Below are 21,740 nucleotides of genomic sequence, written 5' to 3' on the forward strand. Positions count from 1 at the left end.
CTAGGAGAGAAGGTTTTTAAGTAGAGGTAAGATGGCCATCTGTCAGCAATGCTGATTCTATGACCTTAGGCAGATCATGAGAGGGAGGGCATCTTGGCCATCTTCTGGACATGGAGTAGGGGTCACTGGGGGTGTGGGGGGGAGGTAGTTGTAAATTTCCTGCATCGTGCAGGGGGCTGGACTAGATGACCCTGGTGACCCCTTCCAGCTCTGTGATTCTATGAGTTTTTATAGGGAAGGGAGAAAAGAGCAGGGGTCACACAGTACTTGTGGGCAGAAGGTAGGGGCAGAGTAGGGACTTGGATCTGCAGCCAGAAGTTGAAACTAGCTGAATTTCCTGATATACAACCGCAGTCAGGAAAAGACAGAAGCCGCAACAGTGCAAAGCCTCCTGAGGATCCCACAGCAAGGGAGCAGGCTGAAGACCTCTGTCCCAAGGGCTGGAAGGAGCTCTTACCCCCGGTGTGAAGGCTGGAGCCTGAAGGTGGCTGGTGCTGAAGTCACTGTGGGTGGAGGAGTCTAGATCAACATCGGAGAGTTCGCTGACCGAGCGCACAGAGGCCACACTGCTTGTCATGGGCGCCATGGAGAAGAACATCTCTGAAAGGCAACGTCAGATTTGGAGCAAAGACCTGAAGTGGTCATCGGCTCGGCGGATTCAAGCGGGCCAGTGGCTGAACGAGGAGTACCCAGAGGAGTACCCAGAGGCCACGACCAGAGGTTTTGAGCTTTCGAGCAGAATTTACTTTTGGCATCGCGAGCATCTCAAGAGAAGGTTCCCTTCAGGATTACTCAGACACCAAGCAGAAAAGAAAAAAACTTCAGGGCTCATTTTCCTAGCAAACCTTTTGGGGAACGACTATTATTTAGGCAGCATGAGAGACTTGCACTTGGGGTGAATGGAACAGAAGGAACAACAATCTGTCTGCTGTCAGCTCCTTCAAGCAGGAATGGGAATTAGGGCTCGGATGGGAGTGACATCCAGAAGAGCTTCACTCCCACAAGATGATGCAGATCATCATTTGGAAAAAGACTTGCTGGAAATAAGGAACAGCTTCCACCAATAAAAAACGGGATATCACACAGCAGAGGTTCGTTAAGAACACCTTCACTGCAGCTGCTACGTATAATTGGTAAATATAGAACTAAAGAGCCATAGTAGAATATGAAGGGCAGTTGTCACAAAACCCTGAAAGTCCTGGAGTGGGGATGGGGCACACAGCAGCTAAGCAGCGTGGGCAAAAGGGATAGCCAAAAAGACACCACCATAAAAATGAATTCAGCTACAGATATCTGGGGTCTCCTGGAAGGATACCATGGGGTGTCAGGCAGGTGGGTACAGTGGGGAGGGCACAGGAGCAGTATGCATCCCCCACCAGCTAAATCCCACCTCCATTTTCCAGTGCCACGCAACTCTCTAGTCCCTCCAGGCGTGTGGCGGCAGCCCCCAGCCCCGAATGCAACTGCTGACTGAGGTCCTGCTCTATCAGCTTCAGGTCCTCCGAGTCAAGAGGGCGGCTTTTGCTCAGCTGTTCCTGCAGGACACCGGATTCTAGGAGAAAAAGAGAAGATGGCCAAGGGCGTGAGTTAGAATGAAAGAGGATGGGAACAGCTGTAACGATCTGAAGAATTCAGTAGCGTCTGACAAGAATGGCACGTCAGAGAACTGCTACATATTGGACAGGGCAGAAGCAGCTCCAAATGAATTCCCTATTATTGTTTTGTATAAGCTACCTTGGGTCCTTATGGATCAAAAGGCAAGGTAGAAATCAAACAACAAAGAAGGGCCCTTACCCCAAGGCCTTATGCAATGGGGACAGCTGGTATCACAAGAGTGAAGTAAGCCCACTAGGCCTGTAGCTGTCCACTAGGCCATTGCCCCTGGCAGAACTGGGGGCAGCACAAGATGCTTCTGGCCTTGCAACAATGGGAGCCAAAACCTGTAACTGGGTTACCACTGGCTTCCTACATCCTTTTTTAGGTGTGGTGACCAGAACTGTACACAGTATTCCAAGTGTGGTCTCACCATAGATTTGTACAAGGGCAGTATGATAGCAAAAGTTTTATTCTCTATTTCTTGTCTAATTATGGCCAGCATTAAATTTCCCTTTTTCACAGCAGCTGCACACTGGATTGACATCTTCATCGATGCATACCTATTCTCTCCAGGATCAGAGGAGCATGCCTATAATATTAGGTGCTATGGAACACAGGCAGGATGGTGCTGCTGCAGTTGTCTTGTTTGTGGGCTTCCTAGAAGCATCTGGTTGGCCACTGTGTGAACAGACTGCTGGACTTGATGGACCTTGGTCTGATCCAGCATGGCCTTTTCTATGTTCTTATGTTCCTATAACCGTCCCCACCTGCAAAGCTCACCTGAGAGGTTCAGAGAAGAGAGAAGATCTAGCAAGTGCAAAATCTGGAGAGGGGAGAGCAGAAGATGCAGCGATCCCATCTTGCCATCCAGCTCCAGCTGTGGAGACAGAGAGCAGAGCTCCAGTTCACAAAGAAGGCCCCTCACCTACCTGGAACAGATTCTAGAGGTAATGTGCCAGGAACGGCCTGAAGCCAGGGCTCCCAGCAGCCAGGGTCTGGCACCACATCGCCAGTGCCACATGCGCTCCGTTACTGCCCCACCCTTTGAAGACAGAGGTATGTGCTTCAAGGGCACTGCCCGGCTGAAGTGCCAGCCCTGCCACCTCTCCCAGCAGCTGACCCCAAGGACCAATCCTTGTCCACCAGGCCCTGTGGAGTCCAGTTTCAAATCCTACACCTCAGTCTAAGCAACTGCTCTCTGCGAACGGGCTAAACCCCTTTCTTCCTCCTGATGTCTTTTGGATACTTCACCTCCTACCTGCCCTCTGTTACTAGCATCTGGCCCTATTAGTCTGATATCCACAGACATCATCCCCTGAGCAATTGGGGACCCAATGCTAGCAGATACACAGGGGGAAGTGGAAGAAGACACAGATCCAGATACTTTGCCTTGATCAATGGGGTTCTGGACTCACACCCACCCACTGCCTTATTCTATGCCACCTCCATTCCCCAGAACATCAATCTTCACCCTAACTATATTGACTTAGTTTCAGGAGGGTAGCCATACTGACCTGCAGCACAGCAGCTAGATTCAAGTCCAGCAGCAGCAGTAGTATCCAAAGCTCCCTTTGTCAGATATCTGATGAAGGGAGCTTTGTCTCAAAAGCATATACCCCGAAAATCTTGTGGGTCTCTAAGATGCTACTTGACTTGCATCTAGCTCTTATATTGACTTAGATAGGAAATTCCATATTTTCCTAGAAAAACTGGGAGGGAGGGGAGAAGTAAGAGTTGTTGGACAGTGGAATCGGCTGCCTAGGGAGGTGGTGAGCTCCCCCTCACTGGTAGTCTTTAAGAGGCTGGACAAGCACTTCTCAGGGATGCTCTATGCTGATCCTGCAATAAACAGGAGGTTGGACTAGATGGCCTGTATGGCCCCTTCCAACTTTATAATTCTAATATTCCAAGTCCCCTACTCCAAGACCTGTCTTTGGAAAGAACCCCAAGGCACTGGGAATTTGGCACCAGCATCTAGGAAGCTTACACGCCCAAGAGCTCTACATATACTTTTGACACACAGCCCAGTTACAGAAAGTAAAGCCAGTAAATCTCTAGCCCCAGTTCCTTCCTTTCACTGCTTCCAAGGTTTGAACAGGATCTACCCAGATTTCTAGGACGGAGGCAACAAACTGCTTTCAGCAGATGGTGAGCATGTGTTTGACTGACCTTGGGTCCGGGGAAAGCCTCGTTTTGCTTAAGTTTGATCCTCATCTCTGTGTACCCAGAGCAGCTGCCAATCTGAAGCAGAGGAGAGGCTGCCTCCTCCTCCTCCCCTTGAGAGCTGGACGACTTCGCCGCCTCCTGGATTGGAGGGAGGGGACAAGGCATTCCTAAACACAGGGAGACGGGAGTCTGCAACACCCCACCTCTCTCTGGCACTGCTGCCCCTCCGTGCGTTGTAGCAGAAGGGGCAGCCCCTCAGCCCCATGCCCAGGGTGAGGGGGTGATGGCACTTTGAGGCTCTCGCTAGTGCCCTGGCCCTACCAAGCCAGGGTCAGTCCATAGGGCTTTACCTTGGGGACAGGGGATGGTGCACGGACATCACTGTCTCCACTGCGATCTGTGAACTCCTCGAAGTAGAGCAAGATACCGCTCAACTGCAGGATCTTGTGCACAAAGGCGGGAGGCTGGTGGATGTTCACAGGCAGCACTTGCCCAGGATCCTTCACTGCTTCGTCGCAGTATTCCAGCCTGAGGGCCACATGCAGAGTAGAGTGGTTGAGGAGGGTCAGGACAAGCAAAGCACCAACAACTCAGCAGGGGCATTCCCAAGGCAATTTCTCTCTCTCCCCCACACACATACACACTCTGCTTGGCCAAGCCCATCTTCCTCAAGGGACCACCAATCCTCATTGAAAACATGTTGGAGAAAACGTACCACCTAGAGAGCGCTCACTGACTCGGTATGCTGTCAAGCTCAGGTATTCTAACAAATACAACACATCCATCAGGTGAATCAAAGCCGTTTACCTTTTGATGTGCACCTCCAGGGCCATGCTGCCCTGGCCCCCGCTCGGCACGTGCTCTATCCGTACCACCGTGTCCAAGAAGGTCACCTCAATCCTTCGCAAGACTTGCAGAAACAGAGAACACCAGGAAATCACTAGGCTGCCGTGCACGGCCACAAAAACACATTCTACCCAGACTTCATCGAATAGTGAGAGAGCGGGCAGCCTTCAATGCTTAAGGAGCAGCTGCCTTAGGAGCCCACCACCCCCATTTCAAGACTTGTCCATAACAGTGCTGCACGTGGACGTGTTTTCTTGGAATTCCCACCACAGCTGTGGATGATTATTTTTCAGGAGACCCAGAAGTGACTTTGTCCAGAGTGCTGCAGCTTGAATCAGCATCAGCAGCTTGACACAACTGTAACCTGCAACAACAACCCCAACACATAAACTGCCTACTTTAACCCTGCTTTGTGCATTCAAACAAATTGTGCAAGATTTATTCAATCAATGCATCCTCTACCCTATTGAGGTTTCACTCATAAGCTGATGTATTACATCCCTTCTGCAAAAAGGCTGCTGTCCTATATTTGAGATGTGTAGGTGTATGTTTTCTTAAGGAAGTAATGGTCACTCTAGTGCTGGAGAAGGGAAGATTTGGTTTTTATATGCCAACTTTCTCTACCACTTAAGGAAGAATCAAACCGGCTTACAATCACCTTACCTCCCCCTCCCCACAACCGACACCCTATGAGGTAGGTGAGGTGGAGAGATCTGTGATTAGCTCAAGGTCACCCAGCTGGCCTTATGTATAGGCGTGGGGAAACCAACCTGGTTCTCCAGATCAGAGTCCACCGCTCCAAACCACCGCTCTTAACCACTACACTGAAGAAGAGTAGGTTTTTACACCCCGCTTTTCTCTACCTTAAGGAGTCTCAAAGCATCTGACAATGGCCTTCCCCCACCCCACCAGGCAGCTTGTGAGGCAGGTGGGGCTGAGAGAGCTGTGACTAGCCCAAGGTCGCCCAGCTGGCTTCATGTGGAGGAGTGGGGAAACCAACCCGGTTCACCAGATTAGCGTTTGCCGCTCATGTGGAGGAGTGGGGAATCAAGCCCAGTTCTCCAGTCCACCGCTCCAAACCACCACATCACGCTGGCTACACAGTCCAAAGAAAATGCATTTTAAAAAAGACGGGGGAAGAACAGAGAAGAGTGCGCTACTTTTTCTCCCCTCTTTTAAAAGGCTACTTGAGATTCCATAGGGGGGGAATACCCATCCTTCCAGCTAATGCAAGATATACATAAACAATGTAAAAAAAAGGTTCCAAAACTACTCTCAGTATGGAGTGGAGGCGAAGAAATAATTTTTCTGTTTACTAGTCATGTGCATTATCCAGTAGGTACCTTCCACAGTCATACTGGAAAGTACTTCTTTAATTCATTTACCCAATACTTTTCTCCTCAATGGCTTACACCATTTCCGGTTTCTCCATTTCACCCTCATGTCAGTCCTATGAGGCAGGTTAGTCTGAGAGCATGCGGCTGGCCCGATGCCACCCAGACCCAGGAATACATGAACCAGCCAAAGCCCATATGTTAGCATAGCTCCTGCACCAAGTAATCTCTTGCACTCTTGGGAAACTCACCAGTTTCTATGGTTTGGGCAAACATCTCAAGCCCCTCAAGAGGCTGGGGCATGTCTGAGGGCTCTTCGGCCTGCTCCTTCAGGCACTCCTGTGCCAGCTGCATGCTCGTGGTCATGCATGATGCCCAGCTCTGCGACTCGGAACCAGGGGCAGCTATAGGAACACAAAAGGGGAAAGGGTCATTGGGTCACTGGCAGATGGAAGAGGCAGAGCCTCGCGGGTGGGGGAAACTGGGGCACGCAGCCTTTGGGGCAGAAAGCCAGGCTGGGGAAAGAGCAGGAGAGGAACTCTACCTTATCCTGCATCTGGCCTCCTTGGACAGGTCACATTATGACCACTCAAGACAGCTCTGCTGTGAAGGCAGCTGCTAACCAGCATGAAAAGAACTTAGGGAAGCTGAATGTGCTCAGCTAGTCCCGTTCTTTTCCCCTATCCTTCACACCAAGGCCAGAATTAAGATGAGGGCCTGGGTTTCCCCAGCACAATCCAACTGCCCGAGTCTCCCTCCCTCAAATCTGTGCACCGTCCCCTCAACTGGCTCTCACCGCTACGGTACTTCGGCCGGCACGTAATCTGCAGACCGCTCACTTCCACAGTGCAGTTCTCCGTGACTAAGGCGGACCAGGGGATTGTGACGGCGATGCTGTCGATGAAGCCATCGACAATTTCCAGGGGGGCCCCGATGGACTCCAGGAACTCATTCACAGACTGTAGTGGGAAGAGACTGAGCTGCAGTCAGGTGGCAAGAACATGGCCCATCTAACCAGCAAACAGGCCCACTGAAAAGAGCCCTCCCTGGGTCACCAAGCACCACAAAGCAGACTTTTGAGGCCCAGCTGGTTTCGTGTGGATAGGAAATTCAGCTCGCACACATGAGCGATGCCAAACATTGCTCACCCTCTGCCCTTGGAGTGCCCAAGGGCCATCTAACTGTATGAGCCTGCCAGCAACAGTGAAAGAGAAAGGGAGAAGGCAAAACACAGGTGTCCGTCCACTCACCCAGTGCTATGGTTTTACATAACTGCATTTATAGCACAGAACTCAAGGCAGCATACAGTTCCTGGAAGATCTCTCAATCTACATAGCCTCAGCAAGGCTGCTGCATCTTGTGCCCTCCCCAACCATGCCCAGATCAGGTCTGTCACTGCAATATAGAGCTGCCAACATGACCTTAGCTCAAACATAACCTGCAGCTGACTCTAGGTCAGTAAAAAAACAACTGCTTTGACGGGCAGCGGGTAGTGGAAAGTTCTGTCAAGTTGCAGCTGACTTATGGTAATCCTGCAAGAGACTTCAGAAATGGTTTGCCATTGCCTGTCTCTGCATAGCTACACTGGACTTCCTTGTTGGTCTCCCATCCAAGTACTAACCAGGGCTGACCCTACTTAGCTTATGAGATCTAGGAATGGTGAAATTTAGAGCTAAAGTCTGTGGGTTTAAAAAGGGATTTAAAATGTTTCCTGAAGTGTCACCTTATATTTCATGACCTTAAAATTAAAATGCAGTGATTAGTTTAATTATGAACTGTCCTACTGACGCCTGCACAAGACGAATTCCATCACAACCCTTAAATCCAGATCACCAGCACACTCCACTTGCATAAAGATCTTTTCTTCTGTGCACCGCTGGCGAGTGGAAACCACATTTCCCTCCTGAACACAAAGATTAACTGACTAAAGTCTGGGAGAGTCTGGCGCTTCCCAAGTTAGTCCAATACGAACAACAATGTCTCAAAATCAAGCCAAATATTTTTTGCCATTTGGTCTTCTTTCTTCCCTTACCTACAGTAACTGGGAAGGAGAAAAAAAATACAATCTGCCTCAGTGCAGGCATATTTTCATTATGAGTGATCTGTACTTCACATATTTTAGAAGATGTAATCTTTTGAAATGTGTATTTGTAAAGTTCAGAGTACACTTGAACTTAATGGCCCATTTCTGTTAGTTTTAAAACTCTTTTATTCCGAGATACTTCCCTCCATCCTCCCCTCACTCAAACCTGTGAGCTTCATCTCATTCACAAAACTGTATGTTATAAAATAGCTCAATAAAAATATTTTTAAAGGACAGTTACATTTTATGTCCCATGAATCAAATCACTGAGTACGCTGAAAAAACTGGCTTGGCTGATTTTGCAATATTGTGGGCTGTGTTGGTCTGACAGTCAGCTGGTTTTCATTTCACCTTCCAATTATGTGAATTAAGTCTTCTTAATAAATCTGACCCATCTTTCTTTATAACATCTACAAGCTCTGTTTCTGCATGTTTGAAATGGCATGAACGGAACCTAGTGCTGTATCACATTCCCCATACCAGGGGCTGGAAGTGAATGATCCTCACCATATACGTAGGGGCTTGAATGAGGCATTTTGGACACGTTTTCCCCAGACTGGGCCACTGACCAATTTCGTCACTAACTACTGCAGTGACCTCTAAGCCAAACAATAGACTCCGAAGAAGAAGAAAAGTTGTTATATGTTGACTTTCTCTACCGCTTAAGGAATAATCACACCGGCTTACAATCACCTTCCCTCCTTCTCCCCACAACAGACACCCTGTGAGGTAGGTGGGGCTGAGAGCTGTGACTAGCCCAAGGTCACCCAGCTGGCTTCACATGGAGTGAGAAAACCAACCTGATTCACCAGATTAGCCTCCGCCACTCATGTGGAGGAGTGGGGAAATCAAACCTGGTTCTCCAGATCAGACTCCGCCGCTCCAAACCACCGCTTTTAACCACTCCACCACACTGGCTCTCAAATCCATCAGCCAGACTACAGCAGCTACATGGGGGAAGCCAGGCTGGAGAACACAAAGAACATCTCTGTAAATTACCCTGGTCAATCCAAGTTAGACACCCAGAAACAAAATTCAGAGAGTACACTAGATGAAGGAACTGGAGGACAACACAAGAAAAGGATAGATTAGAACTACTTGCCCCATTACAAATCTGATTTGGGCCCAAGAACTTGGTAGCAGAGGTACCAACTCATACCCCAGGCTTTCCTTGAGGAAAGACAGCCAGAGACATGATCCACTGTCGTTGCTGGGAGTTGAGCTCCAGAAATGACCCACCCAGATCAATGAGGCTACAAGCAATTAGGAGAGCAATGTGGGCCTGTACATTCTAGAACACATCAGCCTGAATTCTTCTGGCTCCTTGACACTTCCTGTCCTGTTGCATTATGCTCCTGTTGAGACTTCTATTCTCAAGCAGTTGGCAACCCTGTAACCCAGGGCTCGACAAATCTCAGGTGCCAGGATGCCTAGAAATTTCACTATGGCAGCAAGTATTTTCACCAGTGCCGCTTGGTGATTCTTAGTAGAAGTACAAAGATTATTTACATGAGAAGTAGATGTTTGATGACAAGTAGGATCACCCCATATTTATTTATACGCTGCAACTCTTCTGTTACAGTTTTTTTTTTAAAATGACAGTGTTTAGGATTACATTCTGTGGTGGCAATAATGAGAAAGTATGGTCCTTAAAATATAAAACCCTGAAGGCTGAAAAATGAGCCTGGCTCCTAAAGCCGAAGGAAATTTGTCAGCCTGTCGTAACCCCTCTACCACATGTCTTCGAGGCCCTTCCCCACTTGAGGCTGGCACAAATAAGATCTCAGCCTATTGGAAGATGAAATTCTCAACTGTTTACAGGATTACATATGAGCTAAACTCCCATAAAGGAATATCCTCTACCTCTGTAAAGTAGCACAGAGGCAGCCTGTGCAGAGCAAGGTTGGCAGGAAGATGGAGAGTCAGTAGGGCCAAGGCCAAGTACTACGCTAATGGCAGGCATGCGAACTACTTATAAGCCACTGGCACCCTACTCAGCCAAAGGATCCAGCCAAATTTAACGTGGGATTTTCTTACAGGAAAGCTAAGAACATAGAGGAACGAGGAAGAGAGAAAGACGTGAAAGGTCCTGTGGAAAGGCCAGCACTGAACAAGCAAGTAATGACTTGCAGGGATAATTTTAACCAGCTGGCCTTTCTCCAGGCTAGGGTGAGCGATCCCAGAGCCAAGAACTTCCAGAACCTCCCACTTCATCCACCGACAGGCTATGTGCAAGTCCTCATGCTTCAGATAATTAATTATTCCCGAACAATTACCTCTCCTCTGCTTTGGCACTCATGACCACCCACAAAGTAGAACCCCATTAAACCCCAATAAAAAGGCATGACTTTGACAACTGCTGTGTATAACAGGCTGGCAAAGGGTCTCAAGAGGCAACTAATCCACACTGAATGAGTTTCACCGTGTGGCTTTATATCCTTATTCTGTGCTCTACAAACTGGCCTCCCTGGGAAACCTTTGCAAGGCTTGTCCAAGGTTGATATTAAAAGTATAGCTTCCCTTTTAGGCAGTATTTTCTTCCCTTTGTCCTGCCTTTAAAAATACAGTCCATCACACAGTGTCCATCACACAGTGCAACATTTTGCACTTCTGCAAAATAGAAAATGAGCCAAGGGCAACCCACTGAGTCTGTGGTAGAGCAAGAATTTGTGGCCAGTTCAAAGCCCTCACACTCTACTCTACTCAGTGGTTTACACTGCTTGGCTAAGGAGAAAGGAAGTGAATGTGGCAGTCCTCAGCATAAGGGAGGGTGACTGAAGAGCATGGAAAAGCCAACAGTCACGAAGATCATCTCAATTTATTACCTTTAGGAAGTTTTCCTACATGTAAATTTTCCAAGGCTTTGGGTCCCCACCCATCACCATCCTGTGTGCTTTGTCCCACAAGCAACTGCATTGATATGAGCCAGGAAAAAGCCCCAGAAGACCAGATGCTTCCTATTTCCCCCCACTGTGAGCCTGTTTATCTCCAAGAAACCTTCCTATCCCTGGATTGCAGCCAGCAACAACTCCGATCTCAGTAAACAGGCTCTTGCAAAACTTGGAGGCTACTTTATCATCAGTCAAAGCAGCTGATCAGGACAGTCCTGGGGAGGTCTAGAGCTTATGACCACATACTGCCATTTGGGACTGAAGCTCAGAGGGAGTCAAGGCAGATACACATTTTAGGGTGCCCAGGGCTGTGCCACTGCACCTAAGTATGAAAGGACTGCTTGTGTTTATTTGTATTTGGCAGCTGCACGCTGGAGCCAGGAAAAGCTTCACTGATACCTAAAGCTGACTGTGCCACTTCCCATTCCTAGAGGGCTTCACCAGATCAGGCTTGCAGATGCCTAGGAGTTCTCCAGTCAGCAACAGCAGCTTAGCCCCAACACAAACCCATACCCATTCCCCACCAGAATTTCTTTTCAGGGCAAGTGATAACAACAATAACAACAGCAATAATAAACATAGGGAGGCATGTCTGCTTTCCCTGCCTGCCATCACCCCACAATGGGGACACATCCGCCTCAGCTGTGGGCTGCAGCAAGAAGAGTTGGTTTTTACATGCCGACTTTTTCTACTACTTAAGGGAGACTCAAACCAGCTTACAATCACCTTTCCTTCCCCACAACAGACACCCTGTTAGGTAGGTGGGGCTGAGAGAGCTCTAACAGAGCTGTAACTTGTCACAGGTCACCCAGCTGGCTTCGTGTGTAGGAGTGGAGAAACAAATCCAGTTTACCAGATTAGCCTCCGCTGCTCATGTGGAGGAGGGGGGGAAATCAAACTCGGTTCTCCAGATCAGAGCCCACCACTCCAAACCATGGCTCTTAACCACTACACCACGCTGGCTCTCAAGGGATGACTCAGGGGCATGCCCTGTCCTGCTGCAACCCAACAGGATGGCTGAGGGTGTGAAGAGGCCAATTAAAGGCCAGCAGGAGGCCAATGGCAGGTCCGAGAGGGCAAGATGACTCCAGGGGCAGGTATGCAGCTAAGCATGAGGCAAGGCAATCTTGGAGGCAACAACAGAAGGGGGTGGGGAGAAGAGATGTCAGCGGCAACTCCTCTTCAGAGCCATCCACGACCTCACCCTGACCCCTTGTGGCTGGCTGTGCGAGAAGCCAAAAACAGGGAAGTCGCAGAAGTCAGGCTGTTTGTTGACCTTCCAGGGCAACACTGCGAAAACAGGATGCTGGACTAGATGGACCCACTGGTTTGATCCAGCAGGGCCCCTCTTATATAAGGCTACATTCTTAGGTAGGTGGTTAAAGGAGTCAGCTAGGCCTGGAGAAAGTCAGGTTCAGATAACCAGACAGCTCTGTACCCCTCCCCATCGCTTAGCCTAGCCTACCTGACAAGAGAATAAAAGGGGAGGGATCAACTCTACTACCCCAAGAAGAAGATAAGAAAGAAACTCTTGTCTCTTTCCGGAAGTGATAAAAAACGTGATGGAGGCAGAGGGATAGAGAGCCCTGGAGACTCTGGCTGAAATCGAGCAGGGATAAAAAAAATGTAAAGGAGCGACAGTCGAGCAACGTGAATTGCAAGCGGGTTGCTGGCTCTAGTGGCACGGGGAGGCCTTCCCAGGCGTGCCCTGCCCAGGCAACCTGGGCTTTAGCCACAGCCCCCACCCCGCACACTGGGCCAGCCTCATTCCCCCGAGAGGCAGGCGAGCGTTCGGCAGGTGAAGCTGCCCCCGCTACAAGAGGCCCCCGCCACGCCTCCCTCACCCAGACGTCGAGGTGGATGCGGCTGAGGCGGCCCGCGCCGGCGTAGAGGTCGAGGCTGAGCTGCTCGAGGCCGAGGCGCTCCTCCAGGAAGTGGCCCAGGTAGTGCTGCAGCAGGTAACGGCAGGCGCGCTTCTTGATCGAGCTCGACCACGGGAAGAACCAGCGCGACATGGCTGGCTGGCTGGCTTGCTGGCGGGGCCGGCCCGCGCGGCACCTCACGCGGCCGGCACGATCACTTGACTCCCCGGCTCAGAGCCCAGCTTCTTTCCTCCCAGGCCCAGACCGACCCCCCCCCACTGGGGATGAGCGCCCCGCACTCATTGGCCGCGCCGTCTGCCCCGCCCACTCGCGCGGCGCCTGGTTGGCTTGCTGAGCCGAGGGGGATAAATGGGCGGGGCTAGTGGGAAAGGACTGGACGCGGGGAGTTAAATAAGCCCTCTCGGCGGCGCGAGAACCCGTGGAATAAGTCGCTGAGCTCAAGAGGGCGCATGCGCCTGTCCCCGAGAACCCAGGGACGAAGTAAATAAAGCCTCTGAGCGTGCGCCACTGGACATGCGCAGATGTAACGGCGGGTGCGGCGCATGCGGCAGAAGAGTGGTTTCTCTCCTGCGCGCGCACAACGCCTGCGTGCAAAGAAAAGTCGCCGGGGAGGGCAAGGGGGATAGAGTTTAAAAGGCTAGAGTGGCTCTCACAGCCCAGTTTCCGGTTTTGTCTTTGCGTGGGTTGTGGGGTGAAAGGGCAGTAGGCGGAGTGCGTTGCTCTCAGGCAGGGATTATATTTAATTTACTGATAGTTTCATACTTAACTAATGAACTCGGGTGGCGTTGGCTGCAACAGGAGGCGTGGGCGTTTTGCTTTGTTATGAATACAAAGCCGCTCCCCGCAACATATGATTAAGAGGGAAGGGCATAATTTATTGACTCCAAATATTTATAAGCTTACCACACGGTGGGGTGTAACGTGGGTCACAAAAAGAAATAAAAATAATACTGTCAGTGAAATGAGGCTGCTTCTGTAAATTCGAGGCTGCACTACAGCGACGCATGGGGTTTCCTGCCTCCAGGAAATTTCAATGGCTTCTCTGTGCAATCTGACAAAATAGTTGTCCAGTCTTTCAGTGTCTTGGAATAAGACCCTGTGTCCTGTTTGTGTCAGTCCATGTTCAGCCACTGCTGATTTCTCAGGTTGGCCAAGTCTGCAGTATCTTTCATGTTCTTTTATCCTTGTTTGTATGCTGCGTTTTGTGGTCCCGATGTAAACTTCTCCACAGCTGCAAGGTATACGATATACTCCTGCAGAGGTGAGGGGGTCTCTTTTGTCTTTTGCTGATCGTAGCATTTGTTGCAGACTTGGCCAACCTGAGAAACCAGCAGTGGCTGAACATGGACTGACACAAACAGGACTGAAAGACTGGACAATTCTACCAACTATTTTGTCAGATTGCACAGAGAAGCCATTGAAATTCATAAACATCAGCACAACTTTAACAGAAAAGAGGAGAGTTTAAGAATGAATAAGGCTTGGCTTCCTGTTCTGAAAACCTCCAGACTAACAAAGGCAACAGTCAACAATAGCCATGCAGATTAGCTTTGGATTACACACATTAACAGATCACTTCAGGATACAATGGTTCCATATTAACATACCATACCCTCATTAGCACATTATCTTGATACTTACAGGACAATGATTAGCACATTACTTTTGCAGGACAGTACTCAGCTCAAACCCAACCCCTTTCTGACTATATATTACTCTTCCTACACACTTGACACTGAGAGACACTGTCCTTCAGTGTTACTACTCTGAAGATGCCGGCCACAGCTGCTGGCGAAACGTCAGGAAAGAAAATACCAAGACCACGGTTACACAGACCGGATAACCTATGAGAACCAACAAAAGGTACAATTTATGGAAATAGGCTGCCAATGGGTATTCAAGTGGAAAAAAGGTTGGGAACTACTGCTCTATGGCTTAAATCCCTGCTGAGCTCTCTCCCCAAAGTCCAGACTCCCTACTGCCCCCAATCTCTAAGCATTCCCTAAAATTTCTGCAGGGGGCTGTCCTCAAAATGGTACAAAATAGGGCTACTGCTTGCCTGTTCTTGAGAGGTCATAGGTCTATGGAATGAAGGCCCCTACTTTAGCGCAAGTCCACAGGCAATGTAAGGCCATCTTTTTTTAGGGCCTTTGATAAATACTAAGCTAGCTGTGGAAGACATGGGGTCCAACTGCTGACATCTTCCTTTTCATTAAGCTTTTTTTTTAGCACCTTGTGCTTTGGCTGCCTTGAGTTGAGATTTGTGATGAGAAAGGCAGAGTGAAGATTAAAGCCCCCAGAACATACAACCTGCACAGAAAACAGCAGCTCCTACTTCTGCATTTCAAGCAGCTTCTGTATGTTTTTGCACTACTTAGTGTTTGTTCTTCCTTGAGCAACTGCAAGTGGAACTGCAACTGGGCACCTATGCAGTATTTTATATAGCATTGTATTTCCTGCAAAAATCTAACAGTGCACACAATCAGGATCCTAACTATAATGGGAGGACTGACCAAACATGACTGCAGGTCCAGATCTAGAACTTAACTTTGTAGCCTGTGAGCCACTGCATTGATGGGGATGGCTCTTACTCCAAATTGCAATGTATCCAGCCTGTGTGAAATCCCCATGCATAAGGCAAAGCATGGGACAGGCAAGCTTGGTTTCTCTCACAGCCAATTACAAAGCAGTGTGTAAAGAGCTGGGGATTCAATGCTTCTTGTTTCCTCGGAGCTCTTGCACAGTAAGCTCCGCAAAGTTAGCCAATTACAAAGCAGCATTTAAAGGGACGGGGACTTGATTTGCGGTTGAGGCTGCTGGTGCATAGATTCCCAACAGGAAAGTGTGGGTCCAGCAAGCAACGAACCTCAGGTAAAACTCCCATGCGTAAATGACCAGAGTGAGCTTTGAGTCATGAAAGCTTATACCTGAAAATCTTGTTGGAATCTAACTAGCCTATCCCAATTAGCCATTCTTTGTATAGAATGTAGGGTAAGTGGTAGCATATTTTCACTTTTTATCCTTGCCCAGCCTGACGCTTGAACAGAACACATAATACCCTTTTGTGTGTATTAAATGTCCTTATATTTTGAATGCTCGAAGCCTGATCTTTATAAACACACCGCGCCTCTTCAGCCTTGCTTTTCAAAGAGCAGTGAAGGGGAGGGGCAGCAGGTGAGCTCACCATCCCTGGAGCACAGTACTTCAAAAGTATGAAAGTATGAGAGATCATCCCTGCGGTAGCAAGTATGAGCGAAGCAGAAGCCACAGCAACTAGATGTAGCCTTTAAACAGCAATGCCAGATACAGAGTACTAGATGTAAACATCTATCTAGCAGAAGATACTCTCAGATTTGTGGGTGGCAGCAGTTATTATTCAGTGAGATTTGGTACCACCCGTCTGGGAGTAAGAGAAAGGGGTGGCATTGCCATTCCCCCACTCCGGCTGCAATCATACGCAAGCTTACACAGTAATAGCAGTAGAAAAGAGCAAGAGTCCAGTAGCACCCTAAAGACTAACAACATTTCTGGCAGGATATGAGCTTTCATGAGTCACAGCTCACTTCTTCAGATTTTAGCTGTATCTGAAGAAGTGAGCTGTGGCTCACAAAAGCTCATACCTTACCAGAAATGTTAGTATTTAAGGTGCTACTGGGCTCGTGCTCTTTTCTACTGCTACAGACAGACTAAATCAGCTACCCATTGTGATTTACACAGTAATAGATCATCCTTACCCTAACAGCTTAATCTGTTAATTTGGAAGCAGGATCTCCCCCCCACTCCTCCAAACCATACATTTGCACAAAGAACATACATGTGCAAGCTTTCTTAAGCAGGTGTCTTCTGTGCTCCCCGACTTGCTTCTGCATGTAGATGGCACTACCATGTTTCTTGCTTTGTAAAGCAGAACCCACAAATACTGTTCACTTATTTTCAGCAGGACCCATTGTGCTCTTCTTCTAAAGGATAGACAAGATAAAAGTGCACTGTCCCTTTAAAAGAGATTTAATTAGTGGAACTGAGCAATTGAAGCTAAATAGCTTCACCTGATAGTACTTCTAGAGGCAGGGAGGGGAAACTGTTGTTGGTGAACATCTTGCCAGCTGCCAGTGTATCAGCGGTGTTATTTTTCTTTTTGCTGCCTGTTGGTACAAGGGGTGGGTGTGGCCAGAGGCATGGGTTTTGGGGCAAGAGCCAAAAGTCTCTTGTTCTGTTGCCTGTACCTTCCAATGAGCCAGCCACTTTATCCATAGGGTTGCCAGGTCCCTCTTCGCCACTAGCGGGAGATTTTTGGGGCGGAGCCTGAGGGGGGCAGGGTTTGGGGAGGGGAGAGACTTCAATGCCATAGAGTCCAATTGCCAAAGTGGCAATTTTTCTCCAGGTGAACTGATCTCTATCGGCTGGAGATCAGTTGTAATAGCAGGAGATCTCCAGCTAGTACCTGGAGGTTAAGCAAAGAGGCAGCAAGAAGCTGATGCTTACCATTCGCAAGTGCCTAGATAGAATTCCTTTCTTTTGAATTTCCATGTACATCGGGTCATAATATGGGAACGCTTTCACTTCCATGAAGCATTATATATTGAAAGCATATATCTTATGAACATTGGGTCGGCAAGCTGAAGAAGATTTCGAAACGCGTCCTTGTGGCGGACCCACCACGGAACTCCCCGTGCTGTTCTCATTCTTTTTTGTGATTATATACAATTCGTTTTCAGTACCTATTAGCCTGTGTGCTTTTTTCTAAATAAGTATTGTATTAGATATTGTACAGCCACTTGGCTACTCTGAATTCAGTCCTTCGAGGCATTGCCTTAAGCCCTGCGAGGCTAATTGTGTGATATTAATTTCGTTTTGGTTTCAATATTATATCAAACAATATATATTGAACATTGATTTTGTTTGAATATCATTTAATGTTTTTTGAGCCACGTGCTGCCTCTTTGCTTAGTATCCAATGTTTCAGCATAGGTTCTCTTTCTCTCCAGTACCTGGAGGTTGGCAACCCTATAGAAACAGAAGACCCTTGGCAGACATCAGGTGCTCTGTAGGGAAAGTCTTTATGTTCGCGGCTGAGTTTTTACACACTTTTGGGAAAAGGAGGACAGTGAGTAAAATTAAAAATCCTAATTTGCTAATTTTAAAGGTATATACACATTTTTGCCAAACCAATGAAAGGTACATCCACCAGCAGCACCCCTGAGCTTCTGCAATAGTTTTAACCTCCACAAATGACAACTTTACCGTACATTACTTCTCAGGAAATATTGCTCAAAAGACCTTTGTCCCTCCAGCCAAAATGTTTAAACTGCTATAACATCCATTCTCATCCTGTTCCTCTGCAGTTTAGATTGCTTGTAGGGTTTATCGAGGAAAATTCTTCATACCAAACCTCACATTGATAGGGCAAATCATGTTGTTTTTATAAGAAACGGCCTTCCTAATGATAGAGTGCTAAAATTACTTTCTAATTTATTGTCTATTTAAAAATGCATTTCTCATTTTACAGCTCCCAGAGGATTTTCAAAGCGGCTTACAAAAATTGTAATAAAATCCCAACAAAGCCATCAATGCTTGACATCCTTAGACATCACAAATGCCTTCCAGGGGCTGTCCTTTTGGAATTACTGCCTTCCAGACAGCAGCTCCTACTGAGGCAAAGGAGTAGGGCAGAATTCTGGAAGCTCCTTGGGCCCTTTGTGAACTTACTCCGTTCCCCTGATTCCAGTATTCCTTAACCAACAGATATTCCACCTGGAGTAGAGACTCAAAAGTTTTTTTTTCAAGGACTTTGCACTTCCATCAAGTAACAAGCATAACGACACATTTATTGAAGACTGCTTAGTACAGACACCAAATAAATAAAGTGTTCAAGGCTAGACCCATCAGCAGATCTTTGTTTGCATTCACAGTGCTTGCAAGTTAGGCCACAGGAGGCTCATTGCTTGTATTCCTGGACCTCAGAAGTAACAGCCTGCTTTTATGCAGAACATTCATCCCACGGGCAGAAATCTTGGGAAATTATCCACATGGATTTTCCTATCAGTTTTGAGTCATTGGCACCCACCACCTCATCAATCTCTGCATTGATATGATGACAGATGTCCTCATGCCTTTGACAAGTGGGCTCTGGCTTGCAAAAGCTTATGCCACAATACATTTGTGAAGTCTTTAGGGTGTCACAAGAGTCTTTGTTACCACAAAGAGGACAAAGTACATCCTAGGAACTCGGTGCCTTTCAGCATTATCTCTGCCTTCTTCCACACGAGCAACAAAACAGGTGGTTTAGCAACCAAGGTGGAGAACTTTCTTGAATCAAGTTAAAAGGTAAAGGTTCCCTGTGCAAGCACCAGGTCATTACTGACCCATGGGACGATGTCACATTCCAACCGACTTCTGTCGGGATCAAACTCAGGTCGTGAGCAGAGCTTTTGACTGCAGTACTGCAGCTTACCACTCTGTGCCACGGGGCTCCTTGAATCAAGTTAGGACAACACTAATTTTGACAGGAGTTAAAGGAGTATGCCATTCTCCTTTCTGCCATTTTCTCTCTGGGGAAGCGGACAAAGGTCTGGATCAGAGAATGGGATCTTATTAGGACTTCTCCTCTGGGATCCAGATGTTCATCTCTTCTGCAGCCTGCTTGGCTTGCTCCAGAAGTTGCACAGTCCTCCTTCAAAGGGCATCCAGCCCCAAGTATAAGGGCGTTAGCCTGTCCTAGCTTAGGTTCCGACGGACCCACGAGAGAGATTCTTTCTTGCATCTAGCGGAGGCTCAGAAGCGAGTCGACTGGATGACATGAACCATAATCTTCCCTGGCTTCTCTTTGAGGGCAGCTTTAGATTTCCAACTGGCCCTAGAATATAAGACATTAAATGGTGTTAAAAGCAGGGCATCTAATTGGTGGAAGGGCAGAGAGCAAAAGAGGAGGGGGGGAAATGCAGTCTCATTGAAAGGGAGCAGCACTTTAGCAGACCTCGGGCTCTTTGGCTGATGGAAGAACATTAAAAAGGGGGGAAGGGAGAAAGAGAATCGATTGAAAAACAGAGTAGGGAAAAAGCAGTTAATGCAACATCCTGGAACTGCCAAAAGAGCTCAAAGCAGCTGTGTTGGTCCTGCAGAAACAGCAGCAGGGTTTAGGTGGGGAGATGCATCTGATTTGGACTAAAGACTCTATAAAGTGCAAAATACGTGTTTTTATAGCTGCCAGCAGGCTTGGATAAAAATGCCCTGTCCCTTTCATGAAGGCTTAATGTGTGGAAATGGGCAGTTGAAGCTTTTCACGGCATGGAGGTAAATAATATCCCATTAAGCCTCTATTAAGGGACAGGACATTTTTCTCCAGGCACGCAGGGTTATCAACCTTAAAGTGGGGCCTAGCGTTCTCCTAGGTTTATAATTGATCTCTAGACTTCAGTTCCGCTGGAGGAAATGGCAGATTCGGAGGACAGATTCTTATGGCATCGCATCCCTTTTCCACTCCCCAGGCACACACCCCCCAAATCTCCAGGAATTTCACAAGCCAAAGTTAGCAACCCTGCCAGGCAGTTGCCAACCCTATGTGGGTTTCAACTGGAGTTTTTGCAAGTTGATCTTCAAAATGAGTGAAACGATCACAACTTATCAACATGGCTATTTATTTAGTTCATTTATACCCTGCTTTTCTCCCTAGTGGGGATTCAAAGTGACTTACATTGTTGTCCTTGTCTCCATTTTATCCTCGCAACAACCCTGGGAGGTAGGTTAGGCGAAAGAGTGTGTGACTGGCCCAAGGTCACCCACTGAGCTTCCATGGAAGAGTGTGGATTTGAACTTGGGTCTCCCAGAGCCAGTGTGGTACAGTGGTTACGAGCAGTAGACTCTGATCTGGAGAACCAGGTTTGATTTCCCCACTCCTCCACATGCGAGGTGGACTCTAATCTGGTCAACTGGGTTGGTTTCCCCACTCCTACACATGAAGCCAGCTGGGTGTCCTTGAGCTAGTCACAGCTCTCTCTGAACTCTCTCAGCCCCACCTACTTCACATGGTGTCTGTTGTGGGGAGGGGAAGGTGATTGTAAGCTGGTTTGAGTCCTCAAGTGGTAGAGAAAGTCGGCATATAAAAACCAACTCCACTTCTTCTTCTACTCTGACACCCTAACCACTGTACTACACTGCAAACTAATCAACTGATTCACTTCCATTATTGCAAACACAGTAGAGATGGACAAATGTAAGGACTTGGCTTTGTAACATCTGAAGCACCAAGTGTAACAAAGCCATTTAACATTGCTGTTGTTATAAGAATGTAAGAAAAGCCTTGCAGGGTTAGATAAGGCATCGTGTTTACTTTAGCATCTTATTTGCAATGGTGACTGGGAAACCTTTAAGCAGAAAATGAAGGTAACAGCCCCCCAGTTTGTCCCCATTCAAATCTATACTGCCTCTGAACATGGAGTTTCCATTTAGCTCTCATGGATGGTAGCTATTGATACACTTGTCCTCCTCTGGGAATTAGGGTTGCCAGCGGTCCTGAAGAAAAATGTTCCGTCTCTTTAATAGTGGGTTAATGCATGGAAATGGACAGCTGAAGCTTTTCATGGCATGAAGGTAAGTAACATGGATAAATAACATCCCAGTAAGCCTTTGTTAAAGTGACAGAACATTTCTTTCTCCAGGCAGATGGCAGACTTAACAGTTAGGCAATTTTCTCCCAGTATGCATTACTTTTCACTTTTTTTCTTGTTTTCCTCCTGAGGAAGAGATCTGTGTAAGCTGAAGTTTCCTATCCTCCATTTAAGATGCTACTTGATCCAGATAAAAGACGTCGTCTTAGCTGCTCAGCGGTGTTTGACAAATAAAACCATACCGTTGAGTTTTCCATTCGCCCTTGCTGTTCTGGTCAGGGGAAGGACATGGATTTCAGCCTCAAGGGACGGATAAGAAACAGCAAACGTCTTCTTGA

General features: G+C 47.7%; 1 protein-coding gene across 1 annotated transcript in view; it reads right to left on the reverse strand.

Annotated features, from left to right (window-relative positions):
• The window catches only part of ATG2A (autophagy related 2A), a 48,456-nt gene extending 35,447 nt beyond the window's left edge, over nucleotides 1–13,009 (reverse strand). The window contains exons 1-9 of the mRNA XM_056852726.1: nucleotides 12,761–13,009; nucleotides 6,739–6,901; nucleotides 6,194–6,346; nucleotides 4,570–4,672; nucleotides 4,113–4,290; nucleotides 3,766–3,900; nucleotides 2,377–2,473; nucleotides 1,391–1,552; nucleotides 458–600 (exon numbers count right to left, since the gene is read on the reverse strand). Coding sequence (XP_056708704.1) covers nucleotides 458–600; nucleotides 1,391–1,552; nucleotides 2,377–2,473; nucleotides 3,766–3,900; nucleotides 4,113–4,290; nucleotides 4,570–4,672; nucleotides 6,194–6,346; nucleotides 6,739–6,901; nucleotides 12,761–12,931 — 1,305 coding nt within the window. The 5' untranslated portion in view covers nucleotides 12,932–13,009. The remainder of the gene's footprint in view (nucleotides 1–457; nucleotides 601–1,390; nucleotides 1,553–2,376; nucleotides 2,474–3,765; nucleotides 3,901–4,112; nucleotides 4,291–4,569; nucleotides 4,673–6,193; nucleotides 6,347–6,738; nucleotides 6,902–12,760) is intronic.
• Nucleotides 13,010–21,740: the final 8,731 nt, after the last annotated feature.

Source organism: Euleptes europaea, chromosome 7 (genome assembly GCF_029931775.1).
Source record: "Euleptes europaea isolate rEulEur1 chromosome 7, rEulEur1.hap1, whole genome shotgun sequence".
Classification (NCBI taxonomy): domain Eukaryota; kingdom Metazoa; phylum Chordata; class Lepidosauria; order Squamata; family Sphaerodactylidae; genus Euleptes; species Euleptes europaea.